The sequence below is a fragment of the Lepisma saccharinum genome, chromosome 2, assembly GCF_977018435.1.
Source record: "Lepisma saccharinum chromosome 2, izLepSacc3.1, whole genome shotgun sequence".
Taxonomy (NCBI): domain Eukaryota; kingdom Metazoa; phylum Arthropoda; class Insecta; order Zygentoma; family Lepismatidae; genus Lepisma; species Lepisma saccharinum.
In genome coordinates, this window is record NC_139230.1 from 122,575,542 (window position 1) to 122,598,634 (window position 23,093).

Genomic DNA, 23,093 nt, shown 5'->3' on the forward strand with positions numbered 1-23,093 from the left:
ACATGGCTTACTGGCTAGTGTGGTATTTAAGAAATTTCCAGAGGGCGGGAAATACTACTGACTGTCTATAGACAGCATGATTGGTTGGTTGGTTGATTTAGTGTTTCAAGTCCACTTTATGCACATTAAGGCTAATTGGGACTGGACCTACAGTTTAAAGTGGGATCCGAACCACTATGTGCCTCCACCGGGTATCGAACCCGGGACCCCTTGATTACAAGACGACGATGCTACCACTGCATCCCTATAGACAGCATGAGATAATGCTTATATATATATATATATATATATATATATATATATATATATCATATACAGGGTGCTCGGAAATTCTCCTTAAACACTCCTAGGGCTAGTTGAAGGGACTGAGTAGACAATATTTGGAATAGGAATCCATGTCCAGAAATGTACCTTTTCCATGCTACAACCATGACAATGTGTTGGATGTACCTGCGTTAGTATGCAAACTAGGTAGACAGTACATGACGTCAGAAGATCACCTGATGACCTAAAGTGTAATCATTTATTACAACCATGTCAAATGAGGTGTTAAGTAAAATACAGAATTGAATGAGATGTGACTCAGTACATAATACAAACAAATGTATTTGGTAACAATGCCAAGGGGGGAAAAAACCATACTATTCATTGATCACAATAACACTTGTGTCGACAGTGGAACTTAGCAATTTGTTTCTGTCTTCTGCACTGTCTACGGCACTGCTCAACTACAACAGTGGCTGGATGTGATGACCACCAATGTCGTTGCACACCCCAGCTGGAATTTTATATTGGTTCCAATTGAAATTCCAATTGGATTGAATTGGTTTAAATCTGTTTCAATTGGAATGAATTGGATTCTATCGGATGCCTATCGGAATGTATTGGTTTCAATCAGAATCTCAATTGGTGAATTGTATCCAATTGTAAGTTTGTATATATTGCAGAATAAATATGTTATAAATTAATACATTGACCCAAAGCATAGGTAGTTGAATTCTTGACACCACAATTTCCTGTGATTTAGGAGTTCATTGGAAACACATTACATTTAAACTGAAATTCTTCTGAATTCTAATGCATACTACTGAAGTCAGATTTATCTTAATAAATACCCAAGAAGAACCAACTCAACCTTAAAGCAGCTAGTAGTTGGAAATTGGAATATAAATGTTCATAGTAGTTCCTATTTTTTTGCAATATGGAATTTCCATGGTTATTCTTGTATGTATGTAATGCAATTGGAAAAATGAGCAATCTTTTGATCAGCTAAGGCCATCTCCACAGTGTTTTGTTTGTTTATCACTTCTTCAAGTGTTGTGGGTCAGATTCTTTGTTTAACCTAATTTGTTGCTGTTTTCGCAAGTATAAAGGAAGAACAAGATGTCAATGTATGACTGAAGCAGCATGTTTTTGGATTTTCTATAAATATGTTAAACACAATTAAGCTACAAAGTTAAAAATGTGTTCATATACTTGAAAAATTTTTGTATGTGAAAGTTTTCCAAGTTAGAAATTCCACATGCTTTACCACAGATTTACTTTAGTTGTTTTATATGATTTCTCCATTGCATTTACAGATGTATAGATAAGAATTTTTCATTAACAATATATTGAAAACAATAAAATACTTTCCAAAATAAAAAACAATTCATTACAATTGACCAATCGGTTAAGATGACTCCGAACGCCATGTGTAAAATGAGGAGGTGCGCCATCGTCGTGAAACCACAGTTTCTGACGGACGTTCAATGGCACAGCATCCAAAAACAGGGATGACGTAACGTGCCATCAGGTGATCCTCTGACGTCATGTACTGCCTACCCGGTTGCATACGAACACAGGCACATCCAACATATTGTCATGGTTTTAGCACCGAAATGTTACGTTTCCAGACATGGGTTCCTATTCAAAATATTGTCTACTCAGTCCCCTCTACTAGCCCTAGGAGTTTGTAAGGGGAATTTCCGAGCACCATATATATACAGGGTGTTTCGTAAGTTCGTTTACAACGCTTGGGAGGTGATTGTACGAGTGAAAATAAGGTGGAAAGTTCATGTAACGTAATTCCGGAAACGGCTTTGTTGCTGAGTTATTGACGTTTGAAAACGTGAGAAAATGATTTTCCGAATTGAATAATGGCAAAACGGGTGGAGAGAATCGTCGGTTTTGGGCGGTCCACTAATAAATTGGCTACGGTCTTGTCAAAAAAATCACGCGGCAATGTTGTGCAATGTCGGTGCAAGGGATTCCCCACAGGACGCGAACGAAGATGTTGACGAGAGTGGGGTGGGTGTGCGTTCTGCGTAAGCTGGTATCGACGAAAATTGGCATGTGTTGAATGGCACCAAAAAACAAACAAAGAAAATTTCCTGACCGAAGGGCACCATGACGTAAGAACGAAAAAAATGAACTGTCAAAGGTTGCATACCCTGAAGGGCAGATGGGTGTCCGTGTGATCTGACGTTAAGTACCACATTTCCCGCTAGGGGCGCCAACAGTGTAGGTTTCCTCATGAAGGGGCGCACGTGTCTGTGCCATTCGTACTTCAGGTGCTGTGCCTGGAGCAGGTTGTTAAAAATTCACGGTTGAATGGAAAGACGTGAGGTTCTTGGACAGTAGTGTTGGGCAAACATCTGACCTAGCAGTGTTACGTGTTAATTCTTAGCCACAGCCCATCGTGTTCTGTGAAGTGTACTAGTGTTAACGGCCATAAACACTTGTAGCCCGGTGTAAGGGATGGCTGCATACACGTCCCAAGAGCTGGCGGACATGCATCTGATTTATGGGGAGGCTGGAGGTAATAGCCGTGCTGCAAGGCGTCTGTATGGGGCACGTTTTCCAAATAGGATGTTACCATCGCACACCTTATTTCAAACTGTAGATACTCGATTTCGGGAAACAGGATCAGTGTTGCCACCTCGTCGAGAAGTTGGACGACTGCGAAGTGTGCGAACACGACGGTTTGTGGAAGATGTGCTAACTGCAGTGATGGATCATCCAGGCACCAGTACGCGTGCACTAGCGAACGAAACACCTCCCATGTGAATGTGTGGCGAGTCCTGGCAGAAGAAGGGGATGCACCCGTACAAATTAAAGAAAGTGCTTGACTTTTTACCTCGGGACTTCGGCCCACGTGAAGACTTTTGCCAATGGTTTGTTCATCAAATTGAAACTATCACCAATTTTCAGAATACGGTACTATGGACTGATGAGGCTATCTTCACGAAAACTGGTGTGTTCAATAGTAAAAACAGTCATGTGTGGGAACATGAAAATCCACATGCACTGCTAGTGGCACATCATCAGCACAGATTTGCAGTGAATGTGTAGTGTGGGATACTGCATGACCATTTGATTGGACCGTACATTCTCCCTGTTCGCCTATGTGGACCCACTGATCAATCAGTGAGGTTTTGCCTGAACTACTAGAGGACGAGCCCTTGGCACTGAGACAAATACTGTGGTTTCAACATGACGGTACACCCCCACATTTCGATCGGAATGTGCGCCATTTCCTCAATACAGTATTCCACAACCAGTGCATTGGCAGGGGAGGGCCTGTGCCATGGCCACCTCGATCGCCTGATATTACGCCCCTGGATTTCTTCCTCTGGGGAGAGATGAAACGCCTCGTTTACGAAACACCTGTCGTGTCAGCCGAGGACCTTGTTGCCCGTATCAATGTAACTGCAGCATCGATAGCTGAAACGCCGGATTTGTTGGGTCGCACTAGACAATCCTTGATTCGCCGTTGTCGCCTCTGCTTGGAAGTACATTTTGGACACTTTGAAAACTGTCTGTGATGAGGTTCCCTTCACATCTCCATTAAGCATACTGTGTGCCCTTCAGGGTATGCTACCTATGACAGTTCATTTTTTTCGTTTTTACGTCATGGTGCCCTTCGGTCAGGAAATTTTCTTTGTTTTTTGGTGCCATTCAACACATGCCAATTTTCGTCGATACCAGCTCACGCAGAACGCACACCCACCCCACTCTCGTCAACATCTTCCTTCGCGTCCTTTGGGGAATCCCTTGCACCGAAATGGTAGTTATTAATACGTTGCCAAGTAAACTAAGAGTGCATTTTTTATCACCACTTGTAAATTTAGACCCACCCGTTACTTACATGTGATTGTTATTTGGGAAAAACTTTTTTTTTCAACGAATCACTTATTTGTTAGCTATCAGAAAACGCTGAAATATGTGCCATACAATGAGCAGTTTTTTTCTCAATTCATCTTTTTATGTGGAAAATTGTCATTTTTTTAAAAAAAAACAATAGAAATTCGGTTATCTCGAAAACTACTAATTTCCGGACGGTGTATCATATGGTCAAATTTATTGCAAATTGTCTCTACTTTAACCCCTTTCAGGGAATACATCTAATTATGAATCACCCTGTATATATATACATATATATACAGGGTGACTGGTACATGTGTATGTGTATGTACGTTTATGGCCGCTCAAGGAGAGGGCTTGGGGGGGGGGGGGTATCTCGACAATTTTAAATTGTACAATCCACACTTCGTTTTATGTATAAAAAAAAGCTTTGACCAAAGCATATTTTTAATAATTCCTGAAAAATTGCCGATATAGATTTGTATCTTGACAGAAAGATAAGGCCAAGTCCACTTTATGATCAGAAACAGCTAATCGGGACTTGGTCTACAGTTTTTAAAGCCAGATTTTGACACCCACCCCCAGAAGTCTCGTCTGGGACCTAACTTTTGGGGATCTGAATCGAACTTGGGGCATAACTTTTGGTGGGGGGCATAATGAAAAAGTTTTGTACCCCATAATACAACCTTACTGACAATGAAGTACGACGAGTCACAAATATAGGAGTGTGTTGTGAAAGAAGGAGAACACATGCATATGCTGAACATATTTTATTCAGCATGCTACATGGAACAAAGGAAAACATAAATTTCCGCTGCAACGCAGCAATGTATGGTGTCCACACAAAATAAAACATTTTCGTCCATCTACACGTGACATTGAAGTTCGACCACTGTTAGAGGAGATCCTGTTTACCATGGTGTGACGCCGCCCCGTCGGCGAATAACTGTGGCAATGCGTCGGGGCATGCTGCGGACGAGTCGTTCAAGGTATTCCACATCGATGCGGTGCCATTCCTCCTGCAGGCAGGCGATAAGAGCAGCCACTGTCGTGGGTCCCCTCTGTTGCACACGTCGCTTAAGAACACGCCACACATTCTCAATGGGCGAGAGGTCGGGACTCGATGGTGGCAATGGCAGAGTTCGCACGTGATGGCGAGTCAACCATTCTCTTGTCAGCCGTGCTGTATGAGGCCTGACATTGTCGTGTTGAAAGATGAGACGCCGCCTGTGGAACAGGTGCCTTCGCACTGTGGGAAGATGCCGCTCCAGTATGCGTGTATAGGCGTGTGCATTCACAATGCCCTCACAGACGTGCAGTGGGCCAACCCCAGATGCCGTCATGCATCCCCATACCATCACTGACGCAGGTTTTTATACCCGACGTGCATAACATTTTGCTTCATTCTGTTCCTCCTTCCGACAAATGACTGTTTTCCGTATTTTCCCGTACACAACATTGAAAATGGATTCGTCCATCCACAAAACCCTGTTCCACGGCCCAAATGTCCATCCCCGGTACATTCGTGCCCACCGTAGTCGATTGCCTTTGTTCAACATGGAAAGGAAGGGTTTACGTTTCGCCTTGTACACTCGGTAACCGCATGGCTGTAGGTAACGGTGAATGGTTCTGGTTGACACTTCAATGTGAAAGCGTTCTCGAGTCCACAGTCGTAATTCGGCCACAGAAACATGATTGTTGGTCTGGATATAGCGCCTAAATATCCATAGGTCACGCACGCTCAGCAGGCGTTTTTGACCGGGGGCCTTACCTGGTTCTGTAGTACCCTATTTTGGTGGTGTTTGATGATGCAGTGGACGGTTGACTTGGGTAAGTTCAGTTGGCGCCCTATTTCCCGTTCACTGAGTCCATCCCGTTGCAACTCCACCACTCTTCTCCTCACGGTGTTGTCAATAGGTTTGCCCCTGGCCATGGTGATGATGCACTGCGGTTCCTCGGTGCACAGCACGCGCTTATATACGGAGGACTCCCTTATCGTGTCCGTGATCACTGCTTCCGTGTAATGCGCCACTATCTGGAATTTCCGTATGGATCTGGTGCCTGGTCGAAGTTCAATGTCACGCGTATAATTCCCCGTTTTCGTTCTTTACGTGACCTTGGGTGCAACATGCTGGGATCACGATTCTTGCCTGCTCACACGCCTCCTCTTACACACATGCGTCACTTCTGAGGGTCACCCATTCCACCGCCTATGCCTCTGTGCATTTAATCACGTATTCCTTTCTGGTCGAACTTCATTGTCACCAAGGTTGTAAAAATAACGCCAAAGATAACTTTGTTAAATTACGGTTACATTTGCAAAATCATAAAAATTACTCATCAACTTGCTTCTCAGGTCCTAGGAGCTTAACACAAGTTACATTAGCTTGTTAATTCTGAAAATTTGTTAGGCAGGCAAGTGTCCCAGCCAAGTTACGCCTAATTAGTCTGGAGCTCCTTGAATACAAGACAATATGGATTACCACTACTATATATATAATGTCCATCATTGTGTATTTAATTTCATGATCAATTGTTGTTACGGAACTGATCAAGAGAATGAATTCAATATCGATTCTCCTGTACTTTTAATTATGATATTCTATAAATGTGTTTAACGTGCTGCAAAATTACAAAACTATCAACTTGGCAATGCATGCTGAAACCGAAAAATATTTCCAACAACATTCCAACTCGCCCATGTGTTTTAATTCAGTGATGTTGAAAGATTTTGATTAGATATTTCATCACTAGATACATCAAGCCATGGCCATTTGTTGATTTTTTTTTATGGGCAACCAACAATCAAAAGGAACTCACCGCTCCTGTCTTCTTGTGAAGATGCACTTCAAATGTTCAGAACAAATTCTTTGATCAACACAGCCTTCACCGCCGCCAGCTTTATCAGATTTCGATCATTTTGAAGGCAAATTCCTGATATTGCAAAGTCTGGAACTCGTAATGCTCACTTTTTTCACTAACATTCTAGTTTAACAAAGAAGTCTATTGTTCCACTCATACAAATACAGGTGTTCTGTTACGACAAGTTCTAGTCACGTGACAACTCATTTGTAATTTCCACATTCAATTTTGAATTTTCCTGCCAAATTCCGTGGACAAAGGAAAGGGAAGAAGGGAGGTAGTCTTCAACCCTGGCTACTTGTTTGACAGTTCCTTGAATATAGCAGCGATTTAAGCCACATCTCCGTTCGCCAAATGGAGATTCCAGTTGTCTGACAGAAAATGTTGCAATTAAATGGCGAAGTGGGAAAAAGTAACTTAATTGCCAATAATTCTAGTTTCCTCCCCAAATATCATCCCCCCAGGGATAAAATTTATCAAGCAGGGAGGGGGACACAAGTATCCAGAGGGGGAATTCCCCCCATCCCCCCTACAAATACCACACTGCTTACTGGTAAAGTCTTTGCATTGTAATCAAAGATGTTTCGGGTTCGATACCCAGTGAAGGCATATAGTGGTTCGGATCCCCTAAAAACTGTAGGACCAGTCCCGATTAGCGTATCTGTACCTAAAAGTTGACTTTAAAACAACAAATGAAACTTTGTGCATATCGGTTACTCGGGACTGAGATAAGAACGCCAACCATAGGTCCAGTTGGAATCGAATCCTCGTCCCCTTGGTTACAAAACACCAAAGTCAGCCATCTTGTTTTGCTTTTTTGGATTTCTATTTGTGTATCAAGGCTACTCTGAAATGGTAACGCACTTTTTTTTTTTTAAAAAAAATCAATTTTATTGTGCAATTTGGAAATATTAGGAATCGAACTCGGAACCTCTTGAATACAAAACACCAGTGTCAGCCATCTTGCTTTTTGAATATCTCTTTGTGAATAATGACTAATTGGGACTATATTTAAAAGTTCATTTGAATATCCATTATTTGTCAACATTGGGAATCGAATCCGGAACCGCTTCATTAAAATATCAGCTTTACCCAATTTATTTTTAAATTATTATCTATTTCGCGGGAGAAACACCGCGCCGCCGCTGCACGCAAAACGCGGCAATACCATACGATACTGACTCTCCCAGGAATCGAACCCTCAACACCCTTGTTTACAGAGCAAAAACCTTAGCTCCTAGGGTTTAGGGTACGGCACCTTCAGTGCCACTTAAAATCAGGTTCCTTTATGTCTTTGCAAGTTTCACGCTGGATGCGCGCGCATATCCTTCACACACATACGCACGTGTTAGGTTAGCACACACCAATGAACAACGTCACAGGTCAACTACCCCCTCCTCCTTCCAAATCACCAGGGGGCTCTTCGACGGATGTCTTTAAGGTCAACAGCCACGGCAAATTTCTGCTGAGTTATTGATATATCCACTCATACACGGCTGTCGTCAAGGTCATTGGATGTAACATAACATCAGATGTGTCAGATTTCTGCTGACTCAGAGGAATATACGCCGGCCTTTCTATTACGCCACTGCTCCAAGGAATTCCCCATCTATGCACATTTTACGTTTTGCTGAGTACAGGAGCCTCGAGATGACGCGTTCTAAATAGTCTGATCTGAAGCAATTTATAAAGTCAAAACCCAAATATTAACTGGAAGTTGTTATATGTTCGTTTCGTATTTACATATGGAACAGAACGTTTCCAGATATTTAATGAATACAGAAGGTTGTTTCACGTCCATGGTAACAAAGTTAGAACCCACCTCACCTTAAGAAAAACCGTGACGCCACGAGCGGTGGTGCTCCACGTGATACCCCTGTCTTGCAGCAATGGCCATGCAGCGGAGTTTCCATTGGAGGAGACTGCATTGAAGAACACATTGGTCCAAACGATCATATTCCTCCTGACAAGTTTTCCAAAGACCCTCAATTGTGCGGGGCCGTTTGCTTCCCAAGGCTCGTTTCAACAACGGAAACCCACAAAAATCCATGGATGAGGCATCGGGGGATTTCACAGGGATGTCTATAAATGGGATTGCATGAATGCCCGTTTCACGTGCCATCCGATCCATGTATGCCTGCGTGGACATTGCCGTATGACTGGAAGCCTTGTGCAGGTGGATGACAACAAGAGATCTGTCGCTGCCATAGAGAGAAAGAATATCATATCTGTAAAGTGGTTCCAACATATTCGTCTGGTAATAGGCTGCATTTATTTTAGCCTTTTTTTCCACTCTGCGCAGTGGACATTTGCCGTTATGGCAGTAACCACCAACAACCATGAACCCGCGTGGAAAACGTTCAGCACATTCACGTATCCACTCAGATCGACCTCTTGCATCACGTGGACCATAGTAGATGGCCCTTTTTTACCACATCCCGACAGATACACCCATGCTTCATCCAGGGACACCACATACTTCCCGCGGTTCCCTGCCAGATGGTGTTCGTAGAGCTTCCGACCGTTGGTCTTCCTCTCCTCGACATGTGAGGCACGCAACTTATGAACTTGAGCCTTGTGCTTCCGCACAAGTTGTAAATCTTGGGCTATGATGCAAATTACAGTTGCAGGGAAACATTGCAATGCCTGTGCAATCACTCTTTGCGTTGCTGGTTCCAGCAACAGGTACGGTGCAAGCTTTATGGCGATTCAACACTGCATTGATGCCCTTCTTTGACAAATGGAATGCTTTTATGTGGGTGGCACTGTTTAATTATCTGGCTATAACTATAACCAACGTCGGAAAGGGTACAGATGTACCCCTCCCAAAAGACTGGAATTTTTGGTGCCATATAAACACTCACTCACACACCAACCATCGTCTTTGCAAGTCAACACACAGTACTTTCGTCCTACTGGCTCTGGCTGGTCTGTGCTGTGCCTACGTGCTGCTCCCTGGTGATCGAAATCGTTACCATCAACGTGAAACAACCTTCTGTATTATTAATAAATAAAATATTTACACACTGGACTTTTATTTCAATGTGTATTGACCACACATAATTTAAATAATATTTGGCATTTTTAAACAAGTAATTGCTCCAAATACAGATAATTGTAAATTCTGTAAATATTTAATAGAGAGTACATAATTTAGTAATGTAAGCCAAAAAAAACTAAGGTAACTTAGAATGCATGAAAGGTTTATTCTTTTCTATGAATTCAGGTTCTAATGGTTTTATTAAGAGAGGTAGCCTAGAATTTCCTTGAAAATATGCACTATGGATTTGGAATAGTAAATTCCAATTTGTTGCTTGATATAATTAATGTGAATATAAAAATTCATATAGAATTAAATTTGAACTCACCTTGTTTATGAATTATTAATTTCTATTGTATAATTTGATTCAAATCGAACTCGAAATTAAAGTTATAATTATGCTTGTCAGTGTCACACAATATTTTAAGTTAAAAAATATACATTTGAGAATACAGCATATTTATATTTTAATATTTAATACTGGTAACTTTCATTTCTCGAAGGAATAGCTTTTTGTATTTAAGGATTTCTTAATTCAAAAGTTTGATTTTCAGTTTTCTTTTTTAATTAGAACACGGCTCTTACTTTAGAATCCATATTTTTCTGCAATCTCATTATATAATCCATATTCTTCTAGGCTGTAGCACTGCTGCATCACAATAGATTTCGAGCTTTGTCTTCTTACCCATCATAGCTTTCACCATCACCATATTCACCACTGCGGCTTCCACCATCACCGCTTCCACCGCCATCACTTCCACCATTTCCACTTCCATCTTTGCTGCTTCCATCAGTTTCACCATCACTACCATTTTCTTCGCTGTTCCTTCCATCATTATTTGTTTCCTGGTCGTTGTCCTTGCCTTCATCACCATCTGTGGCTCTTCCATGTTTAATGCTTCCATCTTTGTCTTCCACTTCATCCTTGCCAGTTTCCTCATTGCGTACCTCATTATCTGACTGAAAACAGTAGAGAAAGACGATTAGCATTGAAAATAATCTTGGTCAGCTGAGAATATACAGCTCCTTCCCAACATAAATCACACAAATTATAAATAATCGCATGTGGTTTAGTGTATTATAGTTAATATTTGTATGACAATACTCAATTTGGCACATAGTAGCTACCTATATAAAATATACTATCTTATATAAATAAGAGCCCACATTCAGGATAACGCAGGAAGAGATGTTATAATTTCCATATAACGTTTGGCGACCACTGAAGTATTTACATGATGTCTTATTTTTTAAAAGTGGAGACCCAAGTTGAAAATCGATGGCGAAAGACTCATTGTGTGGTTTTATACTATCTCAAATTTTATGGCCAAAAATAGTTAAAAACTGCCTAGATCAAATTTTACCTGCACCCAGAGAGTTATAGTTACTCTGTGTGTAAATTTAGCCAGCCTTAGTGTTTCTTCCAGTCTTCACTCTGAAAATTGATTAACTTGAACATGGATTAGGATATTGTATAGATAAATAATAACAATAACAACCCGTGGCTCTACAGAACGTAAGGGCCTTGGCCTATCTCTCGACTGCCAGTCTCCTTCCCACAGTCCTACCTAGAGGTGTGGAGTGCTTCAACCGGTAATAGGGTGACATGGGGTCAGCACGTAAAACTCTCAGCCGTTATTGAAGATTTTTATGACTGGGTTACGCTACTCACTCGTAGCTCCCAATTTACTCATGATGGTGGGTTCCCACCGTTCCTATACACAGACCGAACAGCCAGAGACTGAACCCAGGCGGACTCGAACCTCTTGCCATCCCGCAGTCGGAGCCCAAAGCACAGAGCCTTAGACCAAACATCCAAGGAGGAGGACATATTGTTAGATACATTGTGAAAATTCCATACTGAGCTACACAGCACATTTCTTGAAGTAAGAATGCGTTCTACTTATGTTAGTATGATCAGCAATACATAAGCGAACTTAGATCATCGTAACGGATAAATAAGGGTATAAACTCAAATGTTATATTGAAGAGATTTATTCCAGCATTCTGAAATTTGAGAACCTTACACTACCTTTATTTTCTATACATACATACACTTGCATCAATTCAGCTGGAATTGCACATGAAATTATATTTGTCATTAATCAGAAGTTCCTCCTTTTCATTTAATCAGATATGATTCATCTTCTTCATAAGACACTTGTAAATTATATAGAAAGTACACAAAAAGTAATTTGGGATCCTTGGGAAATCTTGCACAATGAGGTCTGTTGAACAATTTCAAATTTAATGCCTCCTCCTCCCGCTTACAACTCAATCACTGAAGTGGCCAGAGTTACGTCTTGGAAAACATAGGGTATGAAGTTGACATAAGTGTAATAGTGACGCGGCATCTAATTCTCCAGCCTAGATAGTCAGAAAAACATCAGCGATGGGACAGGTCTGACTGTGACCACGTATCACCGAACGAAGAGCCACTCGCTGCCCATCAAAGTGCTAACTGTTGAGTAACTCTCAATTCCTCGTGATCATGATTACTAGTAGAAGATAAGTGATATGTGTGTAAGTGGATAAAAAAGGTTATTTAATTAGTTAGTTAGTTCTTCAGAAAACATAAGCTTTAAAATAGTTGTTCTCGTACTTACTGCCACGTCATTAGACCCCTCGCTATCACATTGTTCAAACCAGAATGAGATTAAGATGACCAAGAACCATATAAGGAGGAGAATTGTAATGTTATCCAGTGCATTACTGAAGAATCGATTCATATCATTCATCTTGACGTCACTGTCGTTCAAGCCTGAAATCCCAGAAGGAAATTAAATTTAAAATCATCATAAAATAAATTAGCAAAAAAAAAAAAAAAAAAAAAAAAGAAAACACAAGTTTCCTGTGAATGTTCAGAAGCTTAAATAAGTAAATAGAAGAAGGGTCCATAAAGGGCATCGTGCATCATCTGAAGTCAGGGACGTCGGAACCCAGTGTCAAGCTGTTGATTGATTGATTGATTGATTGATTTGTTGTTTTAAGTCCACTTTATGCACAGTAAGGCTAATCGGGACTGGACCTACAGTTTAAAGTGGGATCCGAACCACTTGTGTCTCCACCGGGTATCGAACCCGGGACCCCTTGATTACAAGGCGACGACGCTAGCACTGCGCCATCGGGAGGCCCTAAGAGTGTCAAGCTGTTTCCCAATCATCGCCCAGGAGAGGCATAGCCCCTTCCCCCTCCAGTCGTGCCCTGAAAGTTAAGAAATATATTGGTTTCCATAAAAATTTTGAAAGAAGCTTCTTGTACAACTTGTTTCTACTAACATCAAGAAGTACGATACTAAAACTGGTAACAGTTCCCGAGTTCCTGTCATGGACGGCTAAATGAGGAGCAGAAGGGAGATGCCAGTCAGTGGTGTGCCGTAGACTGTAAGTCGTGCATGAGCCCTCCTCATGGGGTATAAAGAGTGACTAGAGAGTGACTAGTAATGTGACCGAAGCGACACATGTGCGCCACCACCAGACTAAGGCGTCATGATGCATGCTATTGAGAAAACGACCCAGTCTGAGCGACACGTGCAGTTTGCGGTGCCACTTTGAAACGAAATGTTGCATTATTTCTGAAGGCTGGTTTCCAAGTGACTGGTGTTGCTTCTGTCTGAAAACACTTTTAGTCTGCATCTAGATAGTGATGTCGGAACTCAAGGAGCAGAAACCACGAAGTACATACAATCGATGTTGGACATTGTCGCCGTCGTCGCCCCTCCCAGTAGTATTCTGAAAAACTAAGAAGAGGCTTTTCTCACCTCTCAATGGTTACAAAAAATGTAGGACACATACACAAATTACACTCACCAGCCCCACCTTCGCCCATTATGCTTCAGAGTATAAATAAATCTTCAATAAATGTAAGAGTGGGAGATGATTCCCTCTTCCCTTGTTTTGACGTCTAAATTTAAGTTATCTGCTGCCCCGTGGTGCGTAAAACTAACACTGTTAACATAGTGGTGAAGTACTTCAGAGAAGAAAAGAATGTCTCATCCCCCCGCCCCCAGCGAAAGAAGGCCTTTGATTTGATCATGGTCACAAGCAGATCTGTAAATTTATTTATTTATTTATTTATTTACCAGAGAATTCCAGGTACAGCTTTGGCCATTTTACATTGGAATGTAATAACAATGGAAGTAACAATAAATAATAATAACATAAACTAAAATACCTACTTCTTTTGCTAAATACTTCACGTTTGTGCATACATAAGTACACATGAGATAAAGTGGATTACATGTTGTTACTCAGTAGCTTTTTAAAATGTGACTGGTTTTCAAAAATATCAACTTGGTTTGGTAGATTGTTGTATTAGCCTGGTAGTCTGTGGAAGAGAGAACGCTGTATTAGGCTTAATCTGGGTTTCTGATATGTGAAAAGCTGAGTGCTCCTTGTGGTACGGGACGGTACTCGAAAGTGAATATATTGAAGAAGGCGATCACTTCTTATGTTCCCATTGGTTATTTTATGGAGGAAAATATGGACTGAAAGTATGTGTCTATCATGAGGGGTATGGATATTTAGCATTTTCAGAAGGATGGACTTTTGTAAATGTTTTGTGGATGGAATTCGGTGGCGAACAATGGCCAGGAAGAAGTTTAGAACAGAATTTAGTCTATCAAATTTTGAGGGTCATGCCAAAGACCAGATCGGAGAACAGTATTCAAGTTTAGGTGAAACAAAAGATTTGTAAAAAGTGCCGAAAGCAGACAGGTTGTTTATTTCAGTAAAAAAATAGAGGAGACCCAGTATACGAATGGGACCCTTAGTGACTGCGGAGATGTGGTCAGAAAACGAGAGTTTCTCATCAAATATGACGCCTAAGTCCTTCTGTGCGGCAATCCTTTGAACGCAATTATTTTCTATGAAATATTGCGTATTAAATGTATTTTTCTTTAAGGAGAAGCAGGTTCAATTGAGAATACCTGCAAGATATATTCAGCAAGGAGTAAGCAAGAGATTTTATTTCCGAACCAGCAGTGTGAGACCCGACAACTACAGGTGGAGAGGCGATCGAAGGAGTATCAGAGGGAACTGACGGTAAGAGGCAAATGTCGTGGTTTTCTGCGAGACCCTATAAATTACAAGGGAAAAAAATCAAAACACATTTCTTGCTCGCAGCGCTCGCAATACAATATACTTTCACAGGAAGACATAAAATTTAAAGTTAGTCCTAGGAAAGAGCAAATATATTTGTTCATGAATATGTGGTATGCACAATACTGGGTAATAATTAATGTAATACTGTGTGCATCACAAATTTTATAATGGGCGATATTTGCACTTTCTTCAAATAGAGGTCACAACGAATTTTATGGAAACGATTTCATTTTGCGGACAAGGCCCGTCAATGGAATTTTTATTGGGCGAAGTGTTTTCGTGTTTCATTACAGCTTTGAATCCGATTTGAAATAGAAATTGTTGGGTGAGTGTTTGTTCCAACATTCCACACCCGGAAGGTGTGCCAGGTTTGATTAATATCAAAATATTTCTATTAGGTAAAGTCCGCGCGTTCATTATATCCCCAGCGGTTAACAAAGGGAGCGGTGCTCTTTGTTAAAAGAAACACCCAAGCGGGCGGTTTTCTCTTGAAGAAACTGGAGTAGGAAAGCGATGTTGCCAAATTGAAGGAAAGGGTAAAGAAAGGGTAAAGAAAAAGAAAGAGAAACAAACAAATTAAAGAATATGTAAAGAGAAAAGAAATACAGATAAAGATTAAAAAGGGCAATATTAATAAAGATAGGAAAGAGGCATATTATAAACCCTCATATTTACACTGAATACCCCTAACTTTTCTACTCGAAAAATATATTATTCAGAATATACATATATAGTTAACTTACCTTCACTCATCGTCATCATCATCGCTGTCTCCCACGTGAATCACGAATCTCTCCTGGTTGCTATCCGTGTCGTGGTTAATATATTTTCTCTCAATTTTGATGGTGTGTTGAATACAGGACAACCAAAACTGAGCATCAATTGTCTCTGTTCCATCACGCAACAGCTGGCATACACTGGCACTTAGAGTAGGAGATACATTGTTTTTCCTCACATATGATTTTAACTTGGCCCACGCCAGTTCTATGGGATTAAACATGCAATGGTAGGGAGGGAGTCGCAACACTTCATGTCCACGTGAGTCGGCAAGCTCATCCACTACGTACTTTTTAGTAATGTTTGCCGATTTAATTATTTATAATAAAAGGGCTTTATAGGAACAGGTTTCGGTAGTGTAACGTCGTGCCTCTCCATGAAGGAAATAATATCCTGCAGTTTTGTCTTCATAGTAGGGATTTTCACTAGCAACCTCGAGTGGTAACTTGAATTATCGCAAATTATGATACACTTCTTATCACTTGGCAAATTTGGCAGCAGATTATTGGTAAACCAATTTTCAAACACTTGTCCGGTCATTTCGTCGTGACTATCAGCTTTACAATCTCCAATGTTCTTAGCTGAAAGATACAAACAATTTGGGACCCACCCCTCGCTGCTCCCAGCATGGAGCACCATGATGCGTTTTCGTCGTGCTGACGGCGACTTCAAAATACAGTTGCAAGTACCGTCGTCCCACCCTTTTTTGACGACGTCGTGAGTGTCGAACCAAGTTTCATCTAAATAAACACTCTGGCAGCCTTCTGATCTCAACTTGTTGAGTTTGTGAAGGTAACGATACCGCCAAGCAACAATTCTTGTCGACTCCATTATTGCATTTCTTTTCTTCAGCTGACGAAAAGAAAAACCAAGTTTCTTCAGAAGCTCTCGAAGCGTCGTTTGTTTGTAAGGGAAGTCTGATATTAGTTTCAGTTGCGTTAATAATTCACAGACACTTGGTGCGCGTCCTTTAGAAAAAAAAAATGGTAAATCTCTCTCCTAACAAAATCGCAAACAAACTCGTCCACTTTATGAAATGTTTTATTTTTATTACCAGGCTTCTTTGGTGTAACTGGGCCTCTTTCTGTGATCTTTCGCACTGTTTTCCTGTCTAATTTCAAAATATTTGCTGCCTCCGATATTGGTCCTCTTCCTGAATTATTCCTGGAGACATATTCGTGCACACTGCATACAAATTCTTGAGCTTGTTTGTTCAGAATTTTCTATCTTTTCCTCAGAACTCTGGAACTACTGCTGGAGGTCACTTTCGTCAGTTAAATTCTCCTGCGCAACAACGTTTGCTAAAGGAACCTGGTTTGCAACCCACGGTCTCCACATGCTAATAACAAAACCAAAATCTAATATAAAAACTAAAAGCACAACACTATAACAAAGCAACAACACAGCACCATAACACAACACAACACAACTAGTTAAGAAAATCAACCATGCACGTGGTTATGTCGCAAAAATAACGAGAGGCTCACGTACCCGCCTGCTCCGCCTTGCAACTACAAGAAATGTAAAGAAAGTGTGGCAACAACGTCTGAGTGCACGCGCTTGTTGGCTATTGTTTCCAGTGTTAAGTTTTATGAAAGGGTTGCCGATGGGGATATAATGAACGCGCGGACTATAGGGTATTCATTTACATTGAGTAGTTAGTCGTGCGATTCGACATATTTTGATAGAAATGTTATTACTTTCTAAATTTTGTTTATAAGTTGATTATATATGAAAAGGAATTTTATTGGTTTTGGTTATATATTTAGTATATGTAAATTAGTTTGTTATAGATTATTAGTACAGTGTTGGGATTTATTAAATATATGAAATATTGATTTTTATTATAGGAGATGTTAATAATCGTACCTTTTGTATCAGGGAGGATTAAATTTTAATTGAACATTCTGTTTTCTCGAAAGGTGAGGAGCTAGTAGGGTTGATTTTAAGATAAAAGTGTTATATTTTTCTGTTAAAATTATTATTTGTAATAAAATGTTATTCGACTTATCTTATATCTAGTTATTGGGGAATTATATTTAATATAGTTTTTTTATATTATTATTTTAATATTTTTATATTAATTTATATTATAATATTAATGTTTAGTTATGACTTGGGGGATGTGCTTCTGGTTAATATATTGGTTATAACTTTATAATAAACTATTATATTTATTAGTTTGGAGATTGTTAATTTTTGTAATTTTGTTATAATTTATTTGGAATTTTATTAAAAATTTAGTTCAGTTTTACTTGTTTACCTAATTATATATTTTAATTAATTTTATTTGGAAATTATGATTCTATTAGTATATTTATTTAATTAATTAGAGGAATTAGGCAATATTTATTCTCGCCTGTTTATCAAAAACATCTTTTCATGGTTTTATATGAAGTATAACCTCCCCAATGACGCTTGTTTAATGGCCGCGGTATTTTGACAGTGCGAAGGTAGATTAATCATTAGTCTTTTAATTGGGGTCTAGAATGAATGGTTGGACGAGGAATAGACTGTCTTTAGTTAATTAATATATACTTTTACTTTAAAGTGAAAAGGCTTTATTCTTTTAAGGGGACATTAGACCCTATAGATCTTTATATTGTTTTAATAATATTTTGGTTAGTATTATAACTATATATATTATTAAATAATATTTTGTTGGGGTGATGGGAAGATAATATTTAAGTCTTTTTTATTTAATGTTCAATAATTTTTGTTATTTGGATCCATTTTTAGTGATTTAAAGAATAAGTTACCTTAGGGATAACAGCGTAATCTTTCTTGAGAGATCATATCGACAGGAGGGGTTGCAACCTCGATGTTGGATTAAGATATCATTTGGGTGTAGCATTTCAAATTTGATGGTCTGTTCGACCTTTAATTTCTTACATGATCTGAGTTCAAACCGGCGTGAGCCAGGTTGGTTTCTATCTCTTAATATTTAAAGTGTTTTAGTACGAAAGGACCAAATATTTATATTATATATAATATGTATTGATTAATAATAATTATTATTATGGCAGAGAAGTGCATTGAATTTAGAATTCAAAAATGAAGATAAATTTCTTTTTATAGTAGATGATACTAGACTTATTTATTGGAGTTATTTCTTTTATTATTTTGGTTGTGTGTATTCTAATTAGAGTTGCCTTTTTTACTTTGTTTGAGCGTAGGATTTTAGGCTATATCCAAATTCGTAGGGGCCTAATAGGGTTGGAATTTGTGGTATTTTTCAACCTTTTGCTGATGCAGTTAGGCTATTTACTAAGGAGCAAACACTACCTACTTTGAGAAATTATTATCCTTATTACATATCTCCAGTTTTTAGTTTATTTTTATCTTTATTTGTTTGAGTTGTTTTTCCCTACCATACTTTATTATTTAATTTTTATTTGGGGTCTTTTTCTTTTTATGTTGTATAAGAATAGGGGTGTACAGAGTAATATCTGCTAGGTGATCGTCTAATTCTAATTGGTGGTCTTCGATCAGTTGCTCAAACTATTTCTTATGAGGTTAGATTGGTCTTAATTTTATTGTCTTTTATTTTTTTAATTGGTGGTTATAATTTACTTTTATTTAATATTTTTCAGCATTATTTATGATTTATTTTTATTGCTTTCCCACTGGCCCTAACTTGATTAAGTTCTTGTTTAGCTGAGACTAACCGAACTCCCTTTGATTTTGCTGAGGGGGAGTCTGAACTTGTTTCTGGGTTTAATGTTGAGTATAGTGCTGGTGGATTTGCTTTAATTTTTATGTCTGAGTATGCTAGCATTTTATTTATAAGTGTTTTATTTAGAATTTTATTGTTGGGGGGTACCATTTTTCTTATTTTTTTTACTTAAGGATTATTTTTTTAGGATTTATTTATATTTGAATTCGAGGGACATTACCACGATTTGGTTATGATAAACTTATATATTTGGCTTGGAGGAGTTTTCTTCCGGTTTCTTTAAATTATTATTTTTTTGTTGGTTTTAGGGGTTTAATTATATCAATTTATATTTAATTGCATAATAGTTAGAATGTAGAGACTTCTAGAATATTTACATTCTATTTTATGTTTTCAAGACATATACTTAAAGTTTCAGTCAAGAAGCCATTTTTTTAAAATTTTATCTCATAGTAGTAGTGTTGTAGGGGATATAATGAAGTATATAAAATATGTAATTGTTAATACCTGTCCAGTAGTAATATATGCGGTCTCTACAGGTCGGGCTCCAATTCAAGTTAACAGAATAAATGTTGCAAATATTAATCAAAATAATACTTGATTTAAGGGGTAAAATTGTAATCCACGAAAATTTCTTTTATGATGTATTGGTATAATGAATAAAATTATGATGGATAATACCAGTGCTACTATTCCTCCTAGCTTATTTGGAATTGATCGTAGAATGGCATATGCGAATAGAAAGTACCATTCTGGTTGAATATGTACTGGAGTTACTAGGGGATTTGCTGGGGTAAAGTTTTCTGGGTCTCCTAGGGTTGTAGGAAATATTAATGAGAGTTGTATTAATATTAAGATTATAAATATAAAACCTAATATGTCTTTTATGGAGAAGTACGGATGGAACGAGATTTTGTCCATATTGCTGTTAATAGAGAGTGGGTTATTAGATCCGGTTTGATGTAAAAAAAAAAGTAGGTAAATTATGGATATTGCTCTTAAGATAAATGGTAGTAAAAAATGAAAGGCGAAGAATCGGGTTAGTGTGGCACTATCTACTGCGAAACCACCCCAAATGCATTGAACTAATATAGTTCCTAAATATGGGATTGCTGAGAGCAAGTTAGTAATTACTGTGGCACCTAGAATGATATTTGACCCCATGGTAGTACATATCCAACAAATGCTGTTGCTATTGTTGTTAATATAATTATAACTCCAATAGATCATGTATGAATATACAAATAGGATCCATAATATATTCCTATACCAACATGTGTATATATACAAATAAAGAATATGGAGGCTTCATTAGCATGAATAGTTCGTAATATTCATCCATAGTTTACATCTCGGCAGATGTGTATTACTCTAGAAAAGGCTAAATCTGTTCTTGAAATATAATGTATTTGCAAAAAAAGACCTGTTAAGATTTGAATTGAAAGACGTATACCAATGAGTGAGTCAAAATTTCATCAGTAGGAAATATTTAGCGGAGCTGGCAAGTCTACTAATGCATTGTTTGCTAGTTTAAGTATGGACTGATAAGTTCGTGCTGGCTTTGTCATTTGTAATTATTTAATTATTTTTAGAGGTCCATGTGAAAGTCTAGTAATTTTTACAATTGTAATTAATGTAATAAATAGATAGACTACTGTTATAGTAGTTATTATTATAATGGATTCATTGTATAACTTTATTACTGGCAGTGGGGCTGTATTTCTTCAGGTTGTATATGTATCTATATTTTGTAGTGTTGAGGGTGTTAATAATGGGTCTATTATTATTAACATGAATAAACATAATAATATTAGGGCTACACTTATAATTATTATTTTTGTTCTTATTTTGAATATTTCATTTGGTGTAAGTCTTGTTGTATAAATAAATAGAACCAATATTCCTCCTAAAAATACTAGGAATAATACATAGGAAAGTCATGTGGACTTTAGAAATATTGATATTGTTAGGCATGCAGTAATAGTTTGTATAATTAGTATAATCCCCATAGATAGTGGATGTTTTATTTGTAATATTATTAGCGCTATTAATAGCATAATAATAATTAGTATTAATTGGATTTTAATGTCAAGGGGTAGTTTAATGAAAATATTGGCTTTGGGAGCTTTTGATGATATAATTATATCCTCCTTGATATTTATAGAATTATTAATTATGTATTATTTATATTAATTATTTTATTTATTAGATTTTCATGTTTTATTTCTCAACGTAGGCATTTATTAGTATTTCTATTAAGACTTGAATTTATTGTGTTATCCTTATATTTATATATAACTTATTGTTTTGTTAATAATCAAGAAGAATCTTATTTTTGCCTATTATTTATTTCATTTTGTGTATGTGAGGGGGCCCTTGGCTTGTCTGTTATAGTATCAGTTACACGTACTCATGGTAATGATTATTTTAATTCTTTTCTATTATTAAAGTGTTAAAATATATTTTTTATTTTATATTTTTAATCCTTTTGAGATTTAATAGTTCTTTATGGATAGTGGTTCAAGTTTCTATTATTTTTGGTTGTTTTTTGTTTTTATCAATAATGTGGCTTGGTATTGGGGTGTGGGGGGCTAGTTATTTTATTGGGTTGGATGTAATATCTTATTGTTTAATTTTACTTAGTATTTGAATTTTTTTTGTAATAATAGTGGCTAGAAACGGTATTATATCTATTTGTTTTTATCCTTGTAGATTTATATTTTTGTTAATTGTTTTATTATTATTGTTAATATTAACTTTTATAAGAACATTTTCTTTTAATTTTATTTGTTTTTTGACTGATCATTGGTTCTTACTTTATTTTTAATTTTAGGATGGGGGTATCAACCAGAACGAGTACAGGCAGGGGTATATTTACTTTTTTATACATTACTTGCTTCTTTACCTCTTTTGGTTGGTATTTTTATACTAAATTATAGGGTAGGGGATTTATATATACACTGCTGTTTGTAAAAATTGCAACACCAAGAAGGAAACGTATGATTGAAATGAAATTTATACCACAGATTAGGTACATGCCAATACACAAATGATTAGGGTTACAGACCTGTATATGATCTCTGACCTTGAGAATTCAGTATGGTGTGAAGCCCCCACATGCTGCAAACAGAGCCTCTACACGTCGTGGCATGGAATCAAGGACGGCCTGGATATGTTCCTGGGGAATCTCCCTCCACGCGGTTTTTATGCGAGTTCACAAAGCATCAACATTGGTTGCTGGAGGACCATGACGAACAAGTTGCCGACCAACCGTATCCCGGACATGTTCGATGGGCGACATGTCAGACGAACGTGCAGGCCAGTGAAGCAGTGGTAACTGTCGTTCTTCGAAGACGGCTTGCACATTCCTCGCCACATGTAGCCGGGCACTGACCTGCTGGAATATGGCATGTGGAGTTGCCTGAAGGAGGGGCAGTGCCTCGGGCTCTAAAACTTCCCTGATGTAGCGGGTGCTGTTCAGATTGCCTTCAACACGTAGGACGGGAGATGG

At 38.2% G+C, this 23,093-nt stretch overlaps 1 protein-coding gene across 1 annotated transcript in view; it reads right to left on the reverse strand.

The window, feature by feature from the left end:
- Positions 1 to 10,635: 10,635 nt before the first annotated feature.
- The window catches only part of LOC145984484 (uncharacterized), a 61,437-nt gene continuing 48,979 nt past the window's right edge, over positions 10,636 to 23,093 (reverse strand). The window contains exons 2-3 of the mRNA XM_083118141.1: positions 12,634 to 12,788; positions 10,636 to 10,987 (exon numbers count right to left, since the gene is read on the reverse strand). Coding sequence (XP_082974267.1) covers positions 10,709 to 10,987; positions 12,634 to 12,788 — 434 coding nt within the window. The 3' untranslated portion in view covers positions 10,636 to 10,708. The remainder of the gene's footprint in view (positions 10,988 to 12,633; positions 12,789 to 23,093) is intronic.